The sequence below is a fragment of the Marasmius oreades genome, chromosome 10 (genome assembly GCF_018924745.1).
Source record: "Marasmius oreades isolate 03SP1 chromosome 10, whole genome shotgun sequence".
Lineage (NCBI taxonomy): Eukaryota > Fungi > Basidiomycota > Agaricomycetes > Agaricales > Marasmiaceae > Marasmius > Marasmius oreades.
Window position 1 is genome coordinate 2,596,452 of NC_057332.1, and position 15,671 is coordinate 2,612,122.

General features: G+C 46.4%; 5 protein-coding genes and 1 non-coding gene across 6 annotated transcripts; 5 read left to right on the plus strand and 1 right to left on the minus strand.

Annotated features, from left to right (window-relative positions):
* Positions 1–2,253: 2,253 nt before the first annotated feature.
* E1B28_002849 (uncharacterized protein) lies at positions 2,254–2,538 on the plus strand (the record flags this gene model as incomplete). The annotated part of the gene is made up of 1 exon (XM_043159798.1): positions 2,254–2,538. The coding sequence occupies one exon, from the start codon at positions 2,254–2,256 to the stop codon at positions 2,536–2,538; it is 285 nt and encodes a 94-aa protein (XP_043003404.1).
* Positions 2,539–2,788: 250 nt separating this feature from the next.
* E1B28_002850 (uncharacterized protein) lies at positions 2,789–5,178 on the plus strand. Its single transcript, XM_043159799.1, has 9 exons — positions 2,789–3,259; positions 3,324–3,503; positions 3,554–3,596; positions 3,654–3,855; positions 3,925–4,027; positions 4,087–4,228; positions 4,289–4,412; positions 4,470–4,550; positions 4,621–5,178. Exons 2-9 carry the CDS (start codon positions 3,407–3,409, stop codon positions 4,921–4,923), a joined length of 1,095 nt encoding a protein of 364 aa, XP_043003405.1. The 5' UTR covers positions 2,789–3,259; positions 3,324–3,406; the 3' UTR covers positions 4,924–5,178.
* A 1,975-nt stretch (positions 5,179–7,153) lies between these two features.
* On the plus strand, positions 7,154–9,090 carry E1B28_002851 (uncharacterized protein). The gene is made up of 12 exons (XM_043159800.1): positions 7,154–7,371; positions 7,425–7,681; positions 7,741–7,797; positions 7,858–7,890; positions 7,943–8,074; positions 8,133–8,240; positions 8,291–8,329; positions 8,382–8,429; positions 8,492–8,518; positions 8,573–8,613; positions 8,678–8,703; positions 8,763–9,090. The coding sequence occupies exons 2-12, from the start codon at positions 7,612–7,614 to the stop codon at positions 8,962–8,964; spliced, it is 783 nt and encodes a 260-aa protein (XP_043003406.1). The 5' UTR covers positions 7,154–7,371; positions 7,425–7,611; the 3' UTR covers positions 8,965–9,090.
* Positions 9,091–9,325: 235 nt separating this feature from the next.
* Positions 9,326–9,423, plus strand: E1B28_002852. Its single transcript has one exon. It is a non-coding gene; the product is annotated as a tRNA-Gly (tRNA).
* Positions 9,424–11,274: 1,851 nt separating this feature from the next.
* Positions 11,275–13,462, plus strand: E1B28_002853 (uncharacterized protein; the record flags this gene model as incomplete). Its single annotated transcript, XM_043159801.1, has 6 exons — positions 11,275–11,522; positions 11,590–11,741; positions 11,793–12,047; positions 12,100–12,913; positions 12,972–13,053; positions 13,115–13,462. The coding sequence occupies 6 exons, from the start codon at positions 11,275–11,277 to the stop codon at positions 13,460–13,462; spliced, it is 1,899 nt and encodes a 632-aa protein (XP_043003407.1).
* A 792-nt stretch (positions 13,463–14,254) lies between these two features.
* Positions 14,255–15,439, minus strand: E1B28_002854 (uncharacterized protein; the record flags this gene model as incomplete). The annotated part of the gene is made up of 1 exon (XM_043159802.1): positions 14,255–15,439. One exon carries the CDS (start codon positions 15,437–15,439, stop codon positions 14,255–14,257), a length of 1,185 nt encoding a protein of 394 aa, XP_043003408.1.
* Positions 15,440–15,671: the final 232 nt, after the last annotated feature.

The following is a 15,671-nucleotide window of genomic DNA, read 5'->3' on the forward strand; positions in this document are numbered from 1 at the left end:
GGAGCGCACCGCCGTAAACCCATAAACCACAAGCTCACCAGATGAATTGAAGAGGCGAGCGGTTTGTGAGCGCCCGCCGGGCTGACTTTTGATCGTTTTTGGGGTACAGGTGTATCCACGGGTCCGATTAGGGTTCTGGTTGTTCTGGATATACGTCGATAAACAGTTGTTGGAAAGACCAGGTTCGTTGCGAGAGGAAGAGTGAGTTTATCGAATTTGAATTTTGGAAACTTCAGATTAACTCAACCGTTGCTTTTAGTTTCGATACTGAAATGCCAGTGGAGTGTGGCGACGAATTTTGGGATCAAAAGCGTTTCTGCATCTCATCTCCAACCAACCCATGACAAAACCTCAAAGATCTCCTCGTTTGTTTCTCGTCAGGTTGTACTACCCGATGCTTTTTTACGTGAAATTATAGTTTTAAAAAATAAATAACCATATAATTGCCACTGTGTTCCATGCAATGTTCCACGTTCAGCGTCTGAGCTCAGCTGATTAGTTGTATTTTGTAAACTGATTTCAATTGGAATTCAGGAATCGCGACATACCCTCACAGAAAAAGGCTTGCTTGTGCAACTATCATTGTGGTCAAGAAACTGTTGAATAAATAGTCGTTAGATATATTGGAAGGTGCAGAAAGCATATTGCCATGTTGGCTCAATTGGTAGAGCGCATGGCACTAATATGGAATGTCAGATTTGTCGTTCCACACTTCTTGAGGTGAGGGTTCGAATCCCTCACATGGCGCATTTATTTTACGTTCTCATTTTCCTCGTTACGGTTAACGCCTGCCAGTTTAAACTCCGACAAGAAAGTTCCCACCCGGTAACGTGTCTTAAATAGTTAAGAGATCCTTTGATGTCTAGATTAATTCCTTCGAGACCGAACTTTGATCCGAGCACATAAAATCAAGCCATTGACCTCTTAGTGGTGATCTTCACTGAAATACGTGTTTTTAGTCGCATTTGAGGCTATATATGGAAAATCTATCCCGAACTTATTATTCTACACATGCATAAGCCCTATTCTGGGGCACCAAATCGGGAGTTGAGGCTGTGTGGGTGAATGGAAAGTTTTGGTGCACGGAAGGTCATCCGACGCGCGCGTTGGAAAAGTCGTTCCACGAAATCGCCAATCTTTCGCTTAGTAAGCCGACAAGACCTTGGCCGCAGTGGGTGCCTACCAGTTACAGGCTGGTTCATATTATGATATATATACGTGCTACTTTATATTGTGTCGATCTATCTGTATGTGTAGCTAGAGTTAGACCACATATACATTCATTCACACGATTTAATGTGGAGTGTACGTAGGAAATATCAATGCAGATAAGCTAGTACATTTAATAATACTGCGAGATAGGATGAGATCAACTTGCAATATTGGTTGGGGCAACTGAGTTGAACTGCTGTAATATTATATATACAGTAGTTCAACTCAATTGAGCTCAACCCAGAAGTTCAACTGTATGCATGTTGAACTCCCTCAAGTTCAACTTTGTGTATGTTGAACTCCCTCAAGTTCAAATCTGGAGTTTATTCAACCCAGAAGTTGAGTACTGAAGCATGAAATAATATTTTTTTACCAAAGCGATCTGGAGCCTAAGAGAGGAAGGTGATATAGAATGTGTGTTGCCTCCCCACTTACCATAACGGGTTATGTGTTGACTAATTTCCCTACCAGTAGAGATTGCACAGCCACATCCAAAAATGGTAAGTACACCAAAGGCCCACGCGCGGGTGTAACACAATCAAAATCAGTAACATCAGCCTTCGTTCGCTCTAATACTCTTTAACAATGATACTACTCACAATTATAACGTAGCATTTTGTATTAACTGTCTTAATTATTCTTAGTTACTAGTATATTAGTATTAGTATACAAACCGATGTCGTCATTAACTTAGCAGTATATTGAGGGTTGAACTGCGGAGTTTTCAACTAAAGGTTGAGCTCACTAGGTCAACTTGCAGTTGAACTGTACTATTTAAGTTTAATGTTACTCTAGTATTACATGTACTGTTCTAGTTCAATATGTCTCAAACCACAGTTTGAATATTTGCGCTTCGAAGCGATTTACTCTCAACTAACCTCGTCCTGCTGTAGCGTCCTTCAATCTGCTTTCAGCCGGTACATTTTCAATAGTTTAAATCCTATTCTCCCTGTCGTCCGGGCTATCACTGAAAGGGACTTTGAGTCTGAACAAGTCAGAGCGGAAGTTGAGAAGTTCCGGGGTGCGGCGGCTGTGGAAGCCATGCCTACTGCTGAGGAACAAGATAAGTTGTGGGGGCAGGTTGTTACGGAGTTGGGGGCAATGGTACAGGGATACTATCATGGTAATCGAGGATCATCGGTGTTTGTTATAGGAGGCGAGAACCCTACTTTCGCGGATGTGTTCCTCACTGCATTCCTTTGGTGGATTAGGACGGTGTTTGGGGAAGGTGGCACGGAATGGAGGAAAATCACGGAATTGGGAGAAGGAAGGGTTGGAAAATTGTATGAGGAGACGATAACACTGTGTGGTAAGAAAGAGACATAGGTACCACCGTCTTGGGATCATCTTCTACGGTCTACCGGTCTACATATTCTTTTCGAGACTCATGAACTCGAGCTCGTCGTAGTACGTCCAGAATTCCTGTAACACTTGACTCGTTTACCGTTAATTGTGACACCTGGCTTGACTAATAGTCGAGAGTCGATGATAGTCACTGCAACAGGGGGCCTGCCCTCAACAACAGTGTCACATGATTATTCAACGGCGTTGTTTAGCCGGGTACCAGACTCTTCAACGAGCATCTCATCCTATCTGAATCACTCTCCCGTGTTCTCTCCCGACAGTAATGTTCGTATCCTTGGAGAAACAATCTTTTTTTAGCCACATCACTCCATACTCCTCATTTATAACAAAATTCGCGATTGAGGCCCTGATGGAGCCTCTCGAATCACCAACCGTGAATTAATCATCATGCGGCGGTGGTATTTTGAATGATGCACAGCTCCGCAAATCATAACAGATATGTCCTAACTCCCACTGTTGAAACGTTGAAGGTTGATACATACCGTAATAGTTGCACTGCGGCTTCTTCAATTTAAATCTCAGTACTAGTGGGATTCCGATCTGAAGCTTGGGCGCTTGCATCGGTATATCCATTGACTTACAAGTCAACGCGCTTCCAAAATCTCACGTTCTTTTGAACGGGATCATCAGCACGTCCTTCACAACGGATGATCACAAACCAATCAAGACCCGTTAAAAAAATGTTGGTGGAATCCCATATGACGAAAGCATTCACTCCACCTATTCCCTCCCTGGCTCTTGAATAGCCCCCAAGTTACAGGTATAAAAGTAAAGATAGGATTGTTTCGATGAGTTTTTCCTCATCTCTACTTCATCTTGATCTCCAACCATGGTCTCATCGATAAACACCAATTACCTTACCGGTTCTCAAGTCCTTGCAGTTCAGCATGTTATTATCAGGATCGGACTGGAGTTCCTTTTCTTTGGTGAGTCCTCTACTACTTCCCTATGTGCCACTGGCTGACATCCGTACAAGGAATACACGCACTACTTTTCATTGTTTCAACGTGGCTACTTTTGTGTGTCCGCTGTACCTATCACGCGGGATCTAGTCAATGCTAATTTTGATTTAATAGCCAAAAAGGAATCGGCTTAGTCCGTGCTAGAATACTTCTTCTCATCATAACGAGTGTCATGTTTCTCGCTTCCTTTGGTGTCATCATTAGCGACATGATGATCTGTCTGCGTCAAGCAAGCTCATATGGATTAAATGCACCCACCACAAGAGAACTTACTTTTGGCCTTCGACTTGCTTCCGAGGTGCTGATGAGGCTCAATGTAAGGAAATATATATTCTACCTCCCGCCTGTACGTTCAAAATATCTGATCTCACTGAGTCTTTTACAGTTTCTTCTCGGAGACGTGATCGTAGTGTGGAGAACTTGGGTAGTCTGGTCGCACAGCCTAAGTGCCCGGCTATTGCTTGCGGTGTGCATGTTGGGCACAATAAGTTAGTCTTGTCCGCGCTCTTGTCCAAAGCTTGAATAATATCCTTACAATGATCAATAGGCACTGCTATTGCAAACGCAACGACGGCCATACTGGTTTTTGTGCGAAACACCCCAGGACCCAACACACTCTCCCTTGTGTTAACGTTACCTCCGTTCATCACAAACTCCGTGGCGACATCGTTGATTGCTGTTAAAGCGTGGTAGGTGTGCTTTTCCCACCCTTCCAGGCGGATGCCGGATCGTGACCATTCAATACACAGGTACTACCGAAAGCAGATAAAATCGATGCTTACTACAAGTACAACGTCCAGAATGTCCTCTACTCGAGTGGAACAGGTTTTTATCCTACTCGTCGAAAGCGGATTCGTCTATTGCGCAGTCTGGGTGCGCCAACCTCTATCCGTGCATCATTTTGTTTGATCCAATCATTAAGACCTCCAGTTACTCATCCTCATCGCGGGCTTTGATGTCATGACTCCCGCTAACAACACGCTGATTTGTGGTATTGCTGTTAGCCTTACGGTCCGTCGGCATTCGTGACTGACAGTGTCGCTACGAGTTCTGTACTTCTAACTATCATTTATGAATCCAGGGCATCTATCCGACCTTCATCGTAATCATGGTATCGTTGGGGAAATCACACGCCAACACTGTGTTCAGTTCACCGGAGGAATACTCAACGTCGGAAATATCTCAGCCGTTACATTTCCCGACCTCCGGCCCGGCGCGTCAATCGAATGAAAGTGAATCGCCGCTTCCGGGAGAGAATAAGGATAACTCCCAGCAGGCGAGCCTTCATTCAACGGGTACTGGGTATGATGGAGGGGAACCTTTACATTGGGCTGGGTCGGCCAAGAGTCTCGAGCTGCAGAGACATCAAGGACGAGCGATGTGACGGGAGGCTCTAATCTGGTTCTTCCCACCCATCCGTGGCAGCGTGTATGATTTTAACTCCCCTATATTTATGGTTGTCTTTTTGTTGTCAGCTCTATTTCTTCGCGTGTCCTCACATTTCACTTGATAGGCCCAGTCTGAATTTCTTACTTTTCTCCACGCTTCGCCGCTTCCCAGGTTCCCATTGTTTTTTTTTCCCATTGGTATACTTCAGGACTAGCTTTAGGTTATACTATAACTCTGACTGTCTGCCCCATTGTAAGGACCTCGGAGATCCGTTGTCGTGAACATTTATTTATTGACACTCCCTCTTCTACTACATTAGTACTGCAACGTCATTGTAGAAGTATGCATGCTACAAGGAAAAGGGACACCGTAGGCGATTGGGTGATCTCTATAACCCTTTCCCGGTGTTGCTCTTGTTCTGAATTAAATCCGCGATATCTGGTGTTTTTTCCTGTAAGGTCTCGCCAAAAACGGTGCTGCAAGTCCAGAGGAAGGTCGATAGCTTTTTTAGATGAATAGAGCCCCCCAGAGACTAGTAAACCCACCATGTCAGGTGGCACTTTGAAACCCAAGGAACAGCCAGATTGTTCCCTACCACACCGTAGTGGCAGATCCTTGCTAGTATCTGTTCATGAATCATCACCATCAGGGCGAATATAATAATGAGAGTAAGATTGCGGGTAAGTCTGGCCGGACCAAGCGTTCATTTGAGGTGAGTGGTCCTGACGAGTTCACTGAGTTTGTCCTAACGGGATCTGTGCAGGTTGTAGGATGGACGGCTGCGGGGCGAGCTCTACAGGACACACCGTCGAAATTCGGAAATTCGGATTTGAGGCGAGTCTGGTCGCTATCCCAGCCGTAGCCTTATTCATCGGATAGGCGTATTTTGGCCGCTAGTGCTCAGTCCGAGTCAGGCCGAGAGGCGTCGATGACTCCATAGTCAGAGTTCGATTTTCCGCCGCTCGTAAATTCTTCACCCCAATTCGGATGGCTCTTTGGTACTACTGTCCCCATCCTTTGCAATTCAGTTATGTTATTCGGCTCAAATTTGAACATGAGAGTCATGTTTTCACTTTCAAGGTTCAAATCGTGACCACCCATAGAACCGCTATCGACGGAAAGTCTCGGTCAAAAAAGAACTTTAAACGAGCCGTTAATGAAGTCTTTTTGTTCTGATAATACTTTGAGTTGGTTTGTGGGAAGCGGAGTGGGAAGGCTATGTCGATGACTAGGGACGTATTCGACTGAACGTCCTTGGAAGGCCTCCATTCCGGGCCATGTCATTGCAGAAAATTCGTGTAATACCGCGTTCCCGTCGAGCACCCTGCACAACTTTCACTTACCATTTCTTTCCAAAGAGAAGCTGAGTTGCCGTTGGCAGGTTGAACGTAATCATATCGAAGAAGGCTGCTGTCCCACTTCTTCTGAATTCATGCTCAGAACGGTGCCTCGGACTTTCATAACAAATCACGGCTTTCTTCCGAAACCCCGATGTTTCGAAATCCCGACCGTCCATCATACTGAATACAATGATTTTAACCGGCTGCTTAAGGCACATGCTTCTGTAGCTTACCGGTCATGACATCGGGTTATCACAGAGTTGCTAACTGTGCAGTCCAGACGTCGGACTCGCGTGCCAGGTGAGCGGATGACCCTTTCCTCGAGACCACTTCGACGATGGGACGGGCACGCCTTGTGCTGCAATCGAGGGTTTTTGAGGAACAAAATGGACGTTGAAGGCATCCGTAGCTACTGGAATGATGGTAATGAAGGAATGTGAAAGGACCGAGGTGAACTTATATTACGCCAGTCGATCGTCTTGGGGCGGGAGCTTGGGAAGAAAAGACAAAAGTTATGGCTTGTGACAGACCACTAGCTAGGCCGTGACTCCACGAAATATATCAGAAGGTACTATAACGGATTTCGTTGAGGATATTACCTCTGTAATCAACCAGTGCCGTTGAAGGCTCCAATTGAAGAACCTGGTTGTCGACTTGGCATCGGAAGAAAAGCTTTGACTCTAGGTTGAAATCCGTAAACAATCCGTAAACGTCGCTGAAAGATATCATAATCAGTATCATAATACTATTATTCGAGGCGCATCATCCAATATCGTGATTGTTTGGGGTTTGCATGCGAGGGTAGCGACGGAAAGTTAAGGCGGAGATCGACCACGAGGCTACTGCTTTCGGAACCTGCCCTAAAGCTCAACACGTCATGCCGCACATGTCAATCTCAACCTTCCAAGTTCTCTGTTCGGACCTTTGTTGTATCTTCGCATCTATAACTGGAGTTAAAATGCTGTTTAGCGGGGTGACTTATAGGGCCTGTCGAAGCATCTTGAGATTTTCATCCTTCTTCATTCCCATATCCAAAATTCCGAATGGTTGAGACAACCCCTGTGGATGCGTTGGAGACAATTCGAGCTGGGTTGTTCGTTCGTGTGAGCTACATTCATAATCTCAACAGATTTTACACTGACTGGTCGATTGACAGTTTGCCCAAGGTACGATAACCAGAAATTCCGTGTCCCTCCTTTGGCAGTGTGCCCTCACGGACTCGTTTAGTTGCTGCAGCAACACTTTTCAGCTACGACGTTCTTCTCAATTTAGACGCCGAACTGAAGTACGTATGGGCAGCCCTCAGTCCTCGAAAACAACGGCCGATCAAAATAGGGTCTGCGATGTTCAACCTGTTGTACCTTGTACAAAGGTATCTACCATTGTGGGATCGAGTTATCTTGGATACCTATTGTCAGTCTACCCACACTACTGCTTTCCACAAATTTACTCATTCTACAATGAAAAAACAGACATGCTGGGCCCGTCCAACGCGAAATCATGTGAGGTCACGTTAAAGATGAGTGCATGTATGACCTTTGGAGGGTTTCTTTCAGGTAAAATCAGATTAAACAGTGAGATGCATACAGGGATTACGATAATAGGGATCCACATTTCGCAATGTACGTCCATTTACCCGTACCCTCACGTTTTTTCTTACGCTCTGATGAATAGGCCTCCTTGCATTGCGGATATGGGCTGTTTGGCTGAATAGCCCTTCTGTTCTGGTTATGTTGATCGCGTTGGCGTTGTCATGCTCGATTCCTGCGGTGTTCTTCTTTGTGAGATTTGTAAGAGGAATCCATTGTCAGTTTCTTCATGAGGAATACTCCCTACAAGTCACACTCACCCCAGGATATTTTAGGTCCCGAACTCTACATCCCCGGCACAGTACCACTGCAAGGATGCTTTTGTTCGACGGAGAACAAGGACCTTTACCTGAGTTGGAGTATGCTAATGGTCAATAATACTGGTTTGTGGCTAACTTTACGGAGGGTTTAAGGAGGCTGAAGGTCGTTGCAGCGGCGTTCATAATAACGTCTATACCCGGAATTAAAGCCTGTAAGGAACCTGCACTTGTTCTGTCGCTTTCTCCACTTATGTCAACTACTAGATCGGACAGGCGGCAGATCGAACCTTGTGAAAGTTATATACCAGGATGGTAAGTGAAGATTTAAATGAAATTGAGTTCGACAACAATGCTCAAATTCACATCATGTTTAGGGGTCATATACTACGCGTCAATGTTCTGTGAGGCTTATTTAGTTGTCTAAGAGGACACTAGAAACTCAGTCCTATGTACAGTGGCATCGTTGATCAACATCGTGGTCATTCTCCAACTACCGGTGATTTGTTTACTTATCGAGGGTTATACTGTACCATCTAATCCCTCTCCTCCGTGCTCATCAGTCCACTTTCGTAATCATGGTCTCTCCGTGAGTATTTCCACAACTATGGCGCTTCCTCAAACGCGAACATCATCTTTGTTTCATAGCCTTGAACGGGTCCTCCACTCTATTATCACCAGTCATTTAATTCTTCACCTACGAAAAGTAGCTCCCCGGGGTTATGTCCAGAATTGGGACACGATGAACGGACTCACAACCGAAGAGCTCACGATTCAAGAGCACACCGAGATGTCGTTCGTTTCCAACGCGTTACGAACTGGCACTGAACCTGAAAACCAAGGAAGATAGAGAGTTTGAAGGAATGTTAAAAGGCAATCGCTATTGATGATCTGGTATCGCGCATTCCTCCTACACTGTCTGATGCTGACTTAACATTTACGGAACAATTTTTACTCGCTATTCCTTAAACTATCCACTCCTTATGTATATTTCTTCAATTTACACATCGTCGTTGGATCATGGATGTTCGTACTTGGGATCGGGAGCGGACAGTCACCGTAACATGCAGCACCTCAAGTTGACCCCAGTTCTCACGTCAACGGGACGCTGTGATATCACGCATGCCGGGCTCTAATAAATCGATCAACATGTATCGGACGAGAACGCCCACCATGTACATATATTTGCCCGTGAGCCACACATTTATATTGCATTAATGGGGTAGTGGTAACCTGGGTCGTTGCCATCATGATTAATTCGTACAGTCGTTAGTTCGACCCGCCGGGGGTTCGATTCCCTCTTAATGCAATCACGATTTCCTTGTGGCTTACACCCTTTTTCCCTCTTGTATCATCAGTCCACGCTATTATTCAGTGTCACGCGAACAACGGGCAATCAAAGGGAGGGTTAATATTCAATATTCAATACTAACAATAATTATTATGATTAACTTTACATAGACTGTTCAAGGCGAAGAGTTTATTCACTGTATGGAATGAAGCTACGATGGTGCCAGATGCGGACGAACCATACTTTCATCTTCGATCCTTCATTCTGACGGGAAAGATCAAGATCCTGTGAAGACGGCCCAAACTCCTCAAGTTGAGGTCAATTTTGAGTCATGGTACTCCTCAAAAATCGAAGTCGTGCTGAACCTGCTCCTTATATTGTACGTATACCTGCGTGTTCAAACCCGCGGAAACTCGGCTTCTTTCTTGATTTCTTCTTATCGTCTCAAGTGATCCGAACCGTTTAGTAGTATTTCAACTTGAAGTCGAAAGTAGCGTTGAAGTAACCCGCACCGAGCCTACTCGGAGTCACTTTAAAGTAAGTATGGCGTTATTGGGTGTAGTGATGGCGACAACAGCCACCCTGCACCTGAATCAGACAGGAACCAGATTTGAACCAGATGATATGGGTCGATATCTTTTGGCAATTGAATATTCTGTCTGTATGAAGGTATTTCCAAGTTTCAGGATGGAAGTCACTCTGTGGCGGAGTCTAGACAAGGGGCTATAATCAATTTGCCCAAGCTTCAATCCGATTAATGACAATGGTCGAGTACGTCGAGCTCGCGATCTAGTAGCGTAGTTAGCCGAGGGCAGTATTTGGTCCTATTTAGAGTAATTTACGTGGAGTATCAGGCACGAGCCAGCTGATTATCAGCAACCACCACGGTTTCTGCGTTCACTGACATACCGTGGCCTACGCCACCGCTAGAAACCTGAGTCGGTACTCTTTGAAAATTCGACCTCAACCGAGCAGGAATTAACTACATGGAATTGGACTACAGTGGAGGTAACGAAAGGTGGCGTAACATCAGAACGACTTTCCGGGTCGATTGACCCATGGTTGGTGGGAAATATGTTCTATCGCGCAATCCGGTACTCAAATCACTACAGAGCGGCTAATCTTAGTATAGCTTCATAGCAATATAGTCCTTTCAAGCTCGACATATATTCTTCTTTTCTCCCCTGAAAAGGCGTCTCAGGGTATCTTCCCCTGAATCCCCTCCGACTATAATAGGGCTGATACACTCTTTCATCTGTCCTTAGCTCCCCCCATTATGTCGAAGACCATCAAGAACCTTGGTAAACGCACCATAGGCTATCCCGAGGAGATCGTTCCGGTTATTTCTACGAAGGACTAGGTTAAAGGGTGCATTCGAGATCCCCGTAAGAGAGTATGTAATCTGGTGGTTTCATGTTTCTGTTTCATTCACGCCGAGTTCACGCTCTAGGTCATCGATTATTTGACCAGTCTATTCCCCATCTTCTCTTGGATCACACGTTACAGTCAGTTTTTTGTTTTTTTTTCTATATTCAATACCCCAGTGATATACCCCACGGACTACCGTAGATCTTCAATGGCTTTCTGGTGACGTTATTGCTGGATTGACTGTTGGTATCGTGGTTGTTCCACAGGGCATGTCGTATGCACAGGTTGGTGCCACCCTACGCGACCTTAGGACCTCTCTGACGGTGAATCGCAGATTGCAACCCTCCCAGTACAGTACGGCTTGTACTCCTCATTTGTCGGGGTTTTTCTTTACTGTGTCAGTCATCTATCAGACTACTCACGTTACCCGATGACCGAGTTCCACGTACAAAACAGTTTTTCGCAACATCGAAAGACGTTTCCATCGGACCAGTCGCTGTTATGTCACTCACCGTCTCCCAAATCATCAAATATGTGCAAGAAACCCATCCCAACCGGTGGGATGGTCCTACCATTGCCACGACCCTATCTTTCACATGTAGATTCATCGTTCTAGGGATTGGGTTATTGAGAATCGGTTGGCTGGTAGAATTCATCCCCGCACCGGCTGTGAGCGGCTTCATGACAGGTTCAGCGATCAGCATTGTTGCTGGTCAAGTGCCTGGCCTTATGGGTATTACCGGATTTGAGTGAGTACTGTCCAGTGATCCGTCGCCGTGACTATCGATTGCTCATTTACCTTCTGTCCTTCGGCAGCACACGCTCCGCCACCTACCTCGTTATTATCAACACTCTCAAACGCCTACCGATAACCACTCTAGACGCGGCATGGGGTTTACCCGCGTTGGTGGGTCTTTACGGAATACGAATTATATGCGACTATCTTGGCAGAAGGTACCCACGGCGAGGTAAGGATTATCTTGCACCCAACACCGTAAACTTACCCCCGTTGATCACAGCCCATGTCTTCTTTTTCATGTCTATTCTTCGCAATGCGCTTATTCTGGTCGTATTTACGATTGCTTCCTGGCTCTATGTCAGGCATAGAGCCAATTCGAAAGGAAAATACCCGATTAAGATTCTAGGCAATGTACCCAGAGGTTTACAGCATGTTAAGCCCCCTACTATCGACCCAGAGCTCGTTTCTGCACTTGGCTCTCAACTTCCAATCGCCACCATCATTCTGTTCTTGGAACACATCGCAATCTCCAAATGTAAGCCTCCCTCCCTTTTGCTATTCAAATACGACTGAACCCATTCATACAGCATTTGGACGACTGAATGGCTACAAGATCAATCCCAATCAAGAACTGATTGCTATCGGCGTCACCAATACCATTGGGTCGGTCTTTGGCGCTTATCCAGCTACCGGTTCATTTTCACGATCGGCTTTGAAATCGAAGAGTGGTGTACGAACACCTCTAGCTGGTATCATTACTGCCATCGTCGTTATCGTGGCTTTATACGGTCTTACACCTGCGTTCTTCTGGATTCCCAATGCTTCTCTGAGCGCAGTGATCATACACGCCGTCGCAGACTTAGTTGCATCCCCGCAGCAGGTATTTTCCTACTGGCGGGTGTCGCCCTTGGAGTTCGCCATCTGGTTGGCAGCAGTTTTAGTCACCGTTTTCACCACCATCGAATATGGCATCTACGTCTCGGTGGTTGCTTCTCTCGTTCTACTCCTCATCCGTGTTGCACGGCCTCGGGGAGGTTTCCTTGGAAAGGTTTCTCTGAAGAAGACCACAGGAGATCAAGAAGAAGAACGCGAAGTTTTCGTACCCTTGACGGACAACGGTGTAATTAACTCAGAGTTAACCGTCATCCCTCCTCCACCCGGCGTGATCGTTTACCGTTTGGAGGAGAGTTACCTCTATCCTAACTGCTCTATTGTCAATGACGTTATTGTCGACTGCGTCAAAACGCACATGAGAAGGGGAATGGACCTCAGCACAATCAAAGTCGGCGATCGACCATGGAACGACCCGGGTCCGGGTCGTGGAAGAACTGACCTTTCGGAACAAGAAGAAAATGCCAGAAAGCCCATCCTTCATGCCGTGGTTCTTGACTTCTCTGCAATGTAAGTTCTCTTAGTCGCCTTCTCCAGTCCACTGCATCGGTTGAGCATTTTGGATTAGTTCGCATATAGATACTACCGCGATACAGAGCCTGATTGACACAAGAAACGAATTGGACCGGTGGGCTAACCACCCCGTGGACGTACGTTACCCTCTATACATCCATGTGCAGTTTCTCACTCACTCGTTTATTATTTCCTTAGTTCCATTTTGCTACGATCCTTTCCCCTTGGATCCGAAGAGCTTTAATTGCTGGTGGATTTGGCCTCTCTGGATCGTCTCCTACATCGGCCCCTCAGGAAATAGCTGCTGTTGTTCCTTATCGTGATGGCCAACGAGACAGAAATTCAGTCGACTTACGGGAACAGGATACTGAAGGAGGGAGAGTCGACTCCGGATCGTTAAGCTCTAAGAGTAGGAAGATATCCCGTTTTGAAGGGAGATTCAGCACTGCCCTTCCCTCGGAAACTCCATTCTTCCATCTCGACCTCATCAGTGCCGTGAATGCAGCGGAGAGTGGTCTAGGTCGTTGGGAATCTGTGACAACGTAAGCATCTACAACATTACTTTATGTGGCTTTACGACTGAAAGTCACACTTATACAATACATATTGTTTTATAAGTGGAATTGAGAAAGACACCAAATACTCGTAATCTAATTCTTACTTACTTTTTACCTACTTTTTAGAATGTTGTGAATGATAATGATAATCGATTGTTGCTTAGAAGTACACTCCATGCATCGTTATAAGAGCTTTAAAAATGTTATTTTCCGCAGTATGAAATCTGCTTCTTACCTGTCGCAAGATAAGAGTAGCATATGACATCGAGGAGCTCATGAGCCTTCGGGTGCCGTTCTAGTAACATTATCATATGTGTCCCGGAAGTCAACGAACGATGCGAGCCCAGGAACTTGAAGTCAGTTCTACATCATTCGGGGGAAAGTCCAACCGAAATATGATGAAAACAAAAACCGCGTCCCAAAAATTCAAATATTCGTTCAATATTCGTTACAACCCGACATCCATGAGACCTCTGTTGGATTGGTCGCGTAGATGGAGATTCTAGCACGCTCAGAAGTACGAGTAAAAGGATATCCGGGTAGAATCAAATGGCGTCGTACTTGACAGATAATATTTTGAGATTTGTGGAAAATGGGTAGATCGTGAATCAAATCCAAAAGTTTGAAAAAGTCAGGGCGCAGATACGTGCAAACGAAATCGCGACATAAAAGTACATCCTTATATAAGATTTACAGAAATTGCGTGAAATACTGTTGATTTGAAGTAATAAGGGTAGTAAGCATGTAGCAGAAGAACTAAATAAAGTCCTTGGTTGTCACTTCACTGGGTCGGCAGGGTGTTCACATCGACCGTCGGCTGTGTGCCAGTAGCTGGGCGGTTGAAGTTCTGGTTGAGTGCAACATAGTCGGCGAAGAAGCCGCCGTTGCGGAGGTAGAAGCGTCCGTTCTCCAGGCCACCCGCATAATCCATGCGCTGCGCGTTGGTTGCAGTAGCATCGCCTGTGAAGCGACCAGCGGTGACCTCGGACCAGGTACCATTGACGTTGCGTACCCACTGGTTACCGTATTGCACACGGCGACCAGTATACCCTAGAGTATCGACGAAATTCTCCAGGAAGGAGTGGACGCCGGACTGGTATGTGTTGGTGGAAGGACGCTTCCAGGTGGCGATGTAGCGCCATGAGTTCGACTCTGGTGCAAAGAACCACGCTGAGAAGAGAGTACTGCCTGAACCATCAGGACGAATGCGCGTGATGAACTTGTAGGTGGTACCGGCCGCCCATTTGAAAACGAGGTATGCCTTGCCTCCGGTCCCCTCTCCATCAAAGGTATTGTCGACAACTCCTGCACCCTTGCTCACGAGCGTGGTCTTCTGGCCGTTATCTGCGTCCCAGACAGAGAAGAGGATCCAACGTTCAGTTGCCGAGTTGACCTGGATGCCGGAGTAGCCAGTAGAAAAGCCCGCGACCATGAAGTACGAGCCGACGACATCCTGGCCCTCGGGAACGGTTACCTCGTTATAGAAGTACTCGCTGTTGGTCGGAACGGTGTAGCCCATGTGGACTGATGGGCCGCGACGCGACCAGTAGTAGTTCGCTGGGTCATTGGCGTAAGCGAGCGCAGAGGTCGTGGTAACGCTCAAGTCCGACACGACCCCAAAAAAGCCACCGTCCTTGGTCACACCCTGCATGTCCACCTTCACGTAGCCAGGAGCGGTCACACTGACGGTGCCAACAGGATAGGTTTTGGGAGTCGTGCCAGCGAGCTGGACCGTGAACGCGGTCCCATTGACGGTGACTCTGACAGTGCTGTTGTTACTGCCGGTTAAGTACGCGTTTAGCCCGACAGTCACCGAGGCGGCAGAGGCCATGCGAAAATAAGCGCTACAGATAGTATTTGGGTTGTTCCAGTTGGTCAGGCCGTTGTTGTTGATGACCTCGACAGCTCCTGCTGGCACCGTCGTGAGGAATGCGTTGCCTGCTAAGGCCACCGTCTTTGTCGACATGGTAGTAGAGGAGCAGCCGATGGATCTGGATGTGATTCAGGTGGCTGGCGTTCTTATAACGGACTGGTAAGGGAGTCATGGGAGATCGATGTGAAGGCCAGTTGAACCACGTTCGATGCTAACCGTCAAACGGTGACAGACAAAACGAAGGCCACGATGCACGGTTGCCGTACGACGGTAGAAGCTGGTATACCACGCGAACGTCAGAAAGGGCCAATTTCGGGAGTTTTCA

Coding starts and splice junctions, on each gene's coding strand:
- E1B28_002850 (XM_043159799.1), top strand. CDS start 3,407: ATGGTCTCATCGATAAACACCAATTACCTTACCGGTTCTCAAGTCCTT. Junction 3,597..3,653: donor GTTTCAACGTGGCTACTTTT/GTGTGTCCGCTG, acceptor TTGATTTAATAG/CCAAAAAGGAATCGGCTTAG. Junction 4,413..4,469: donor TCGTCTATTGCGCAGTCTGG/GTGCGCCAACCT, acceptor TAAGACCTCCAG/TTACTCATCCTCATCGCGGG.
- E1B28_002851 (XM_043159800.1), top strand. CDS start 7,612: ATGTTCAACCTGTTGTACCTTGTACAAAGGTATCTACCATTGTGGGAT. Junction 7,798..7,857: donor CACGTTAAAGATGAGTGCAT/GTATGACCTTTG, acceptor AGATGCATACAG/GGATTACGATAATAGGGATC. Junction 8,519..8,572: donor ATACTACGCGTCAATGTTCT/GTGAGGCTTATT, acceptor TCCTATGTACAG/TGGCATCGTTGATCAACATC.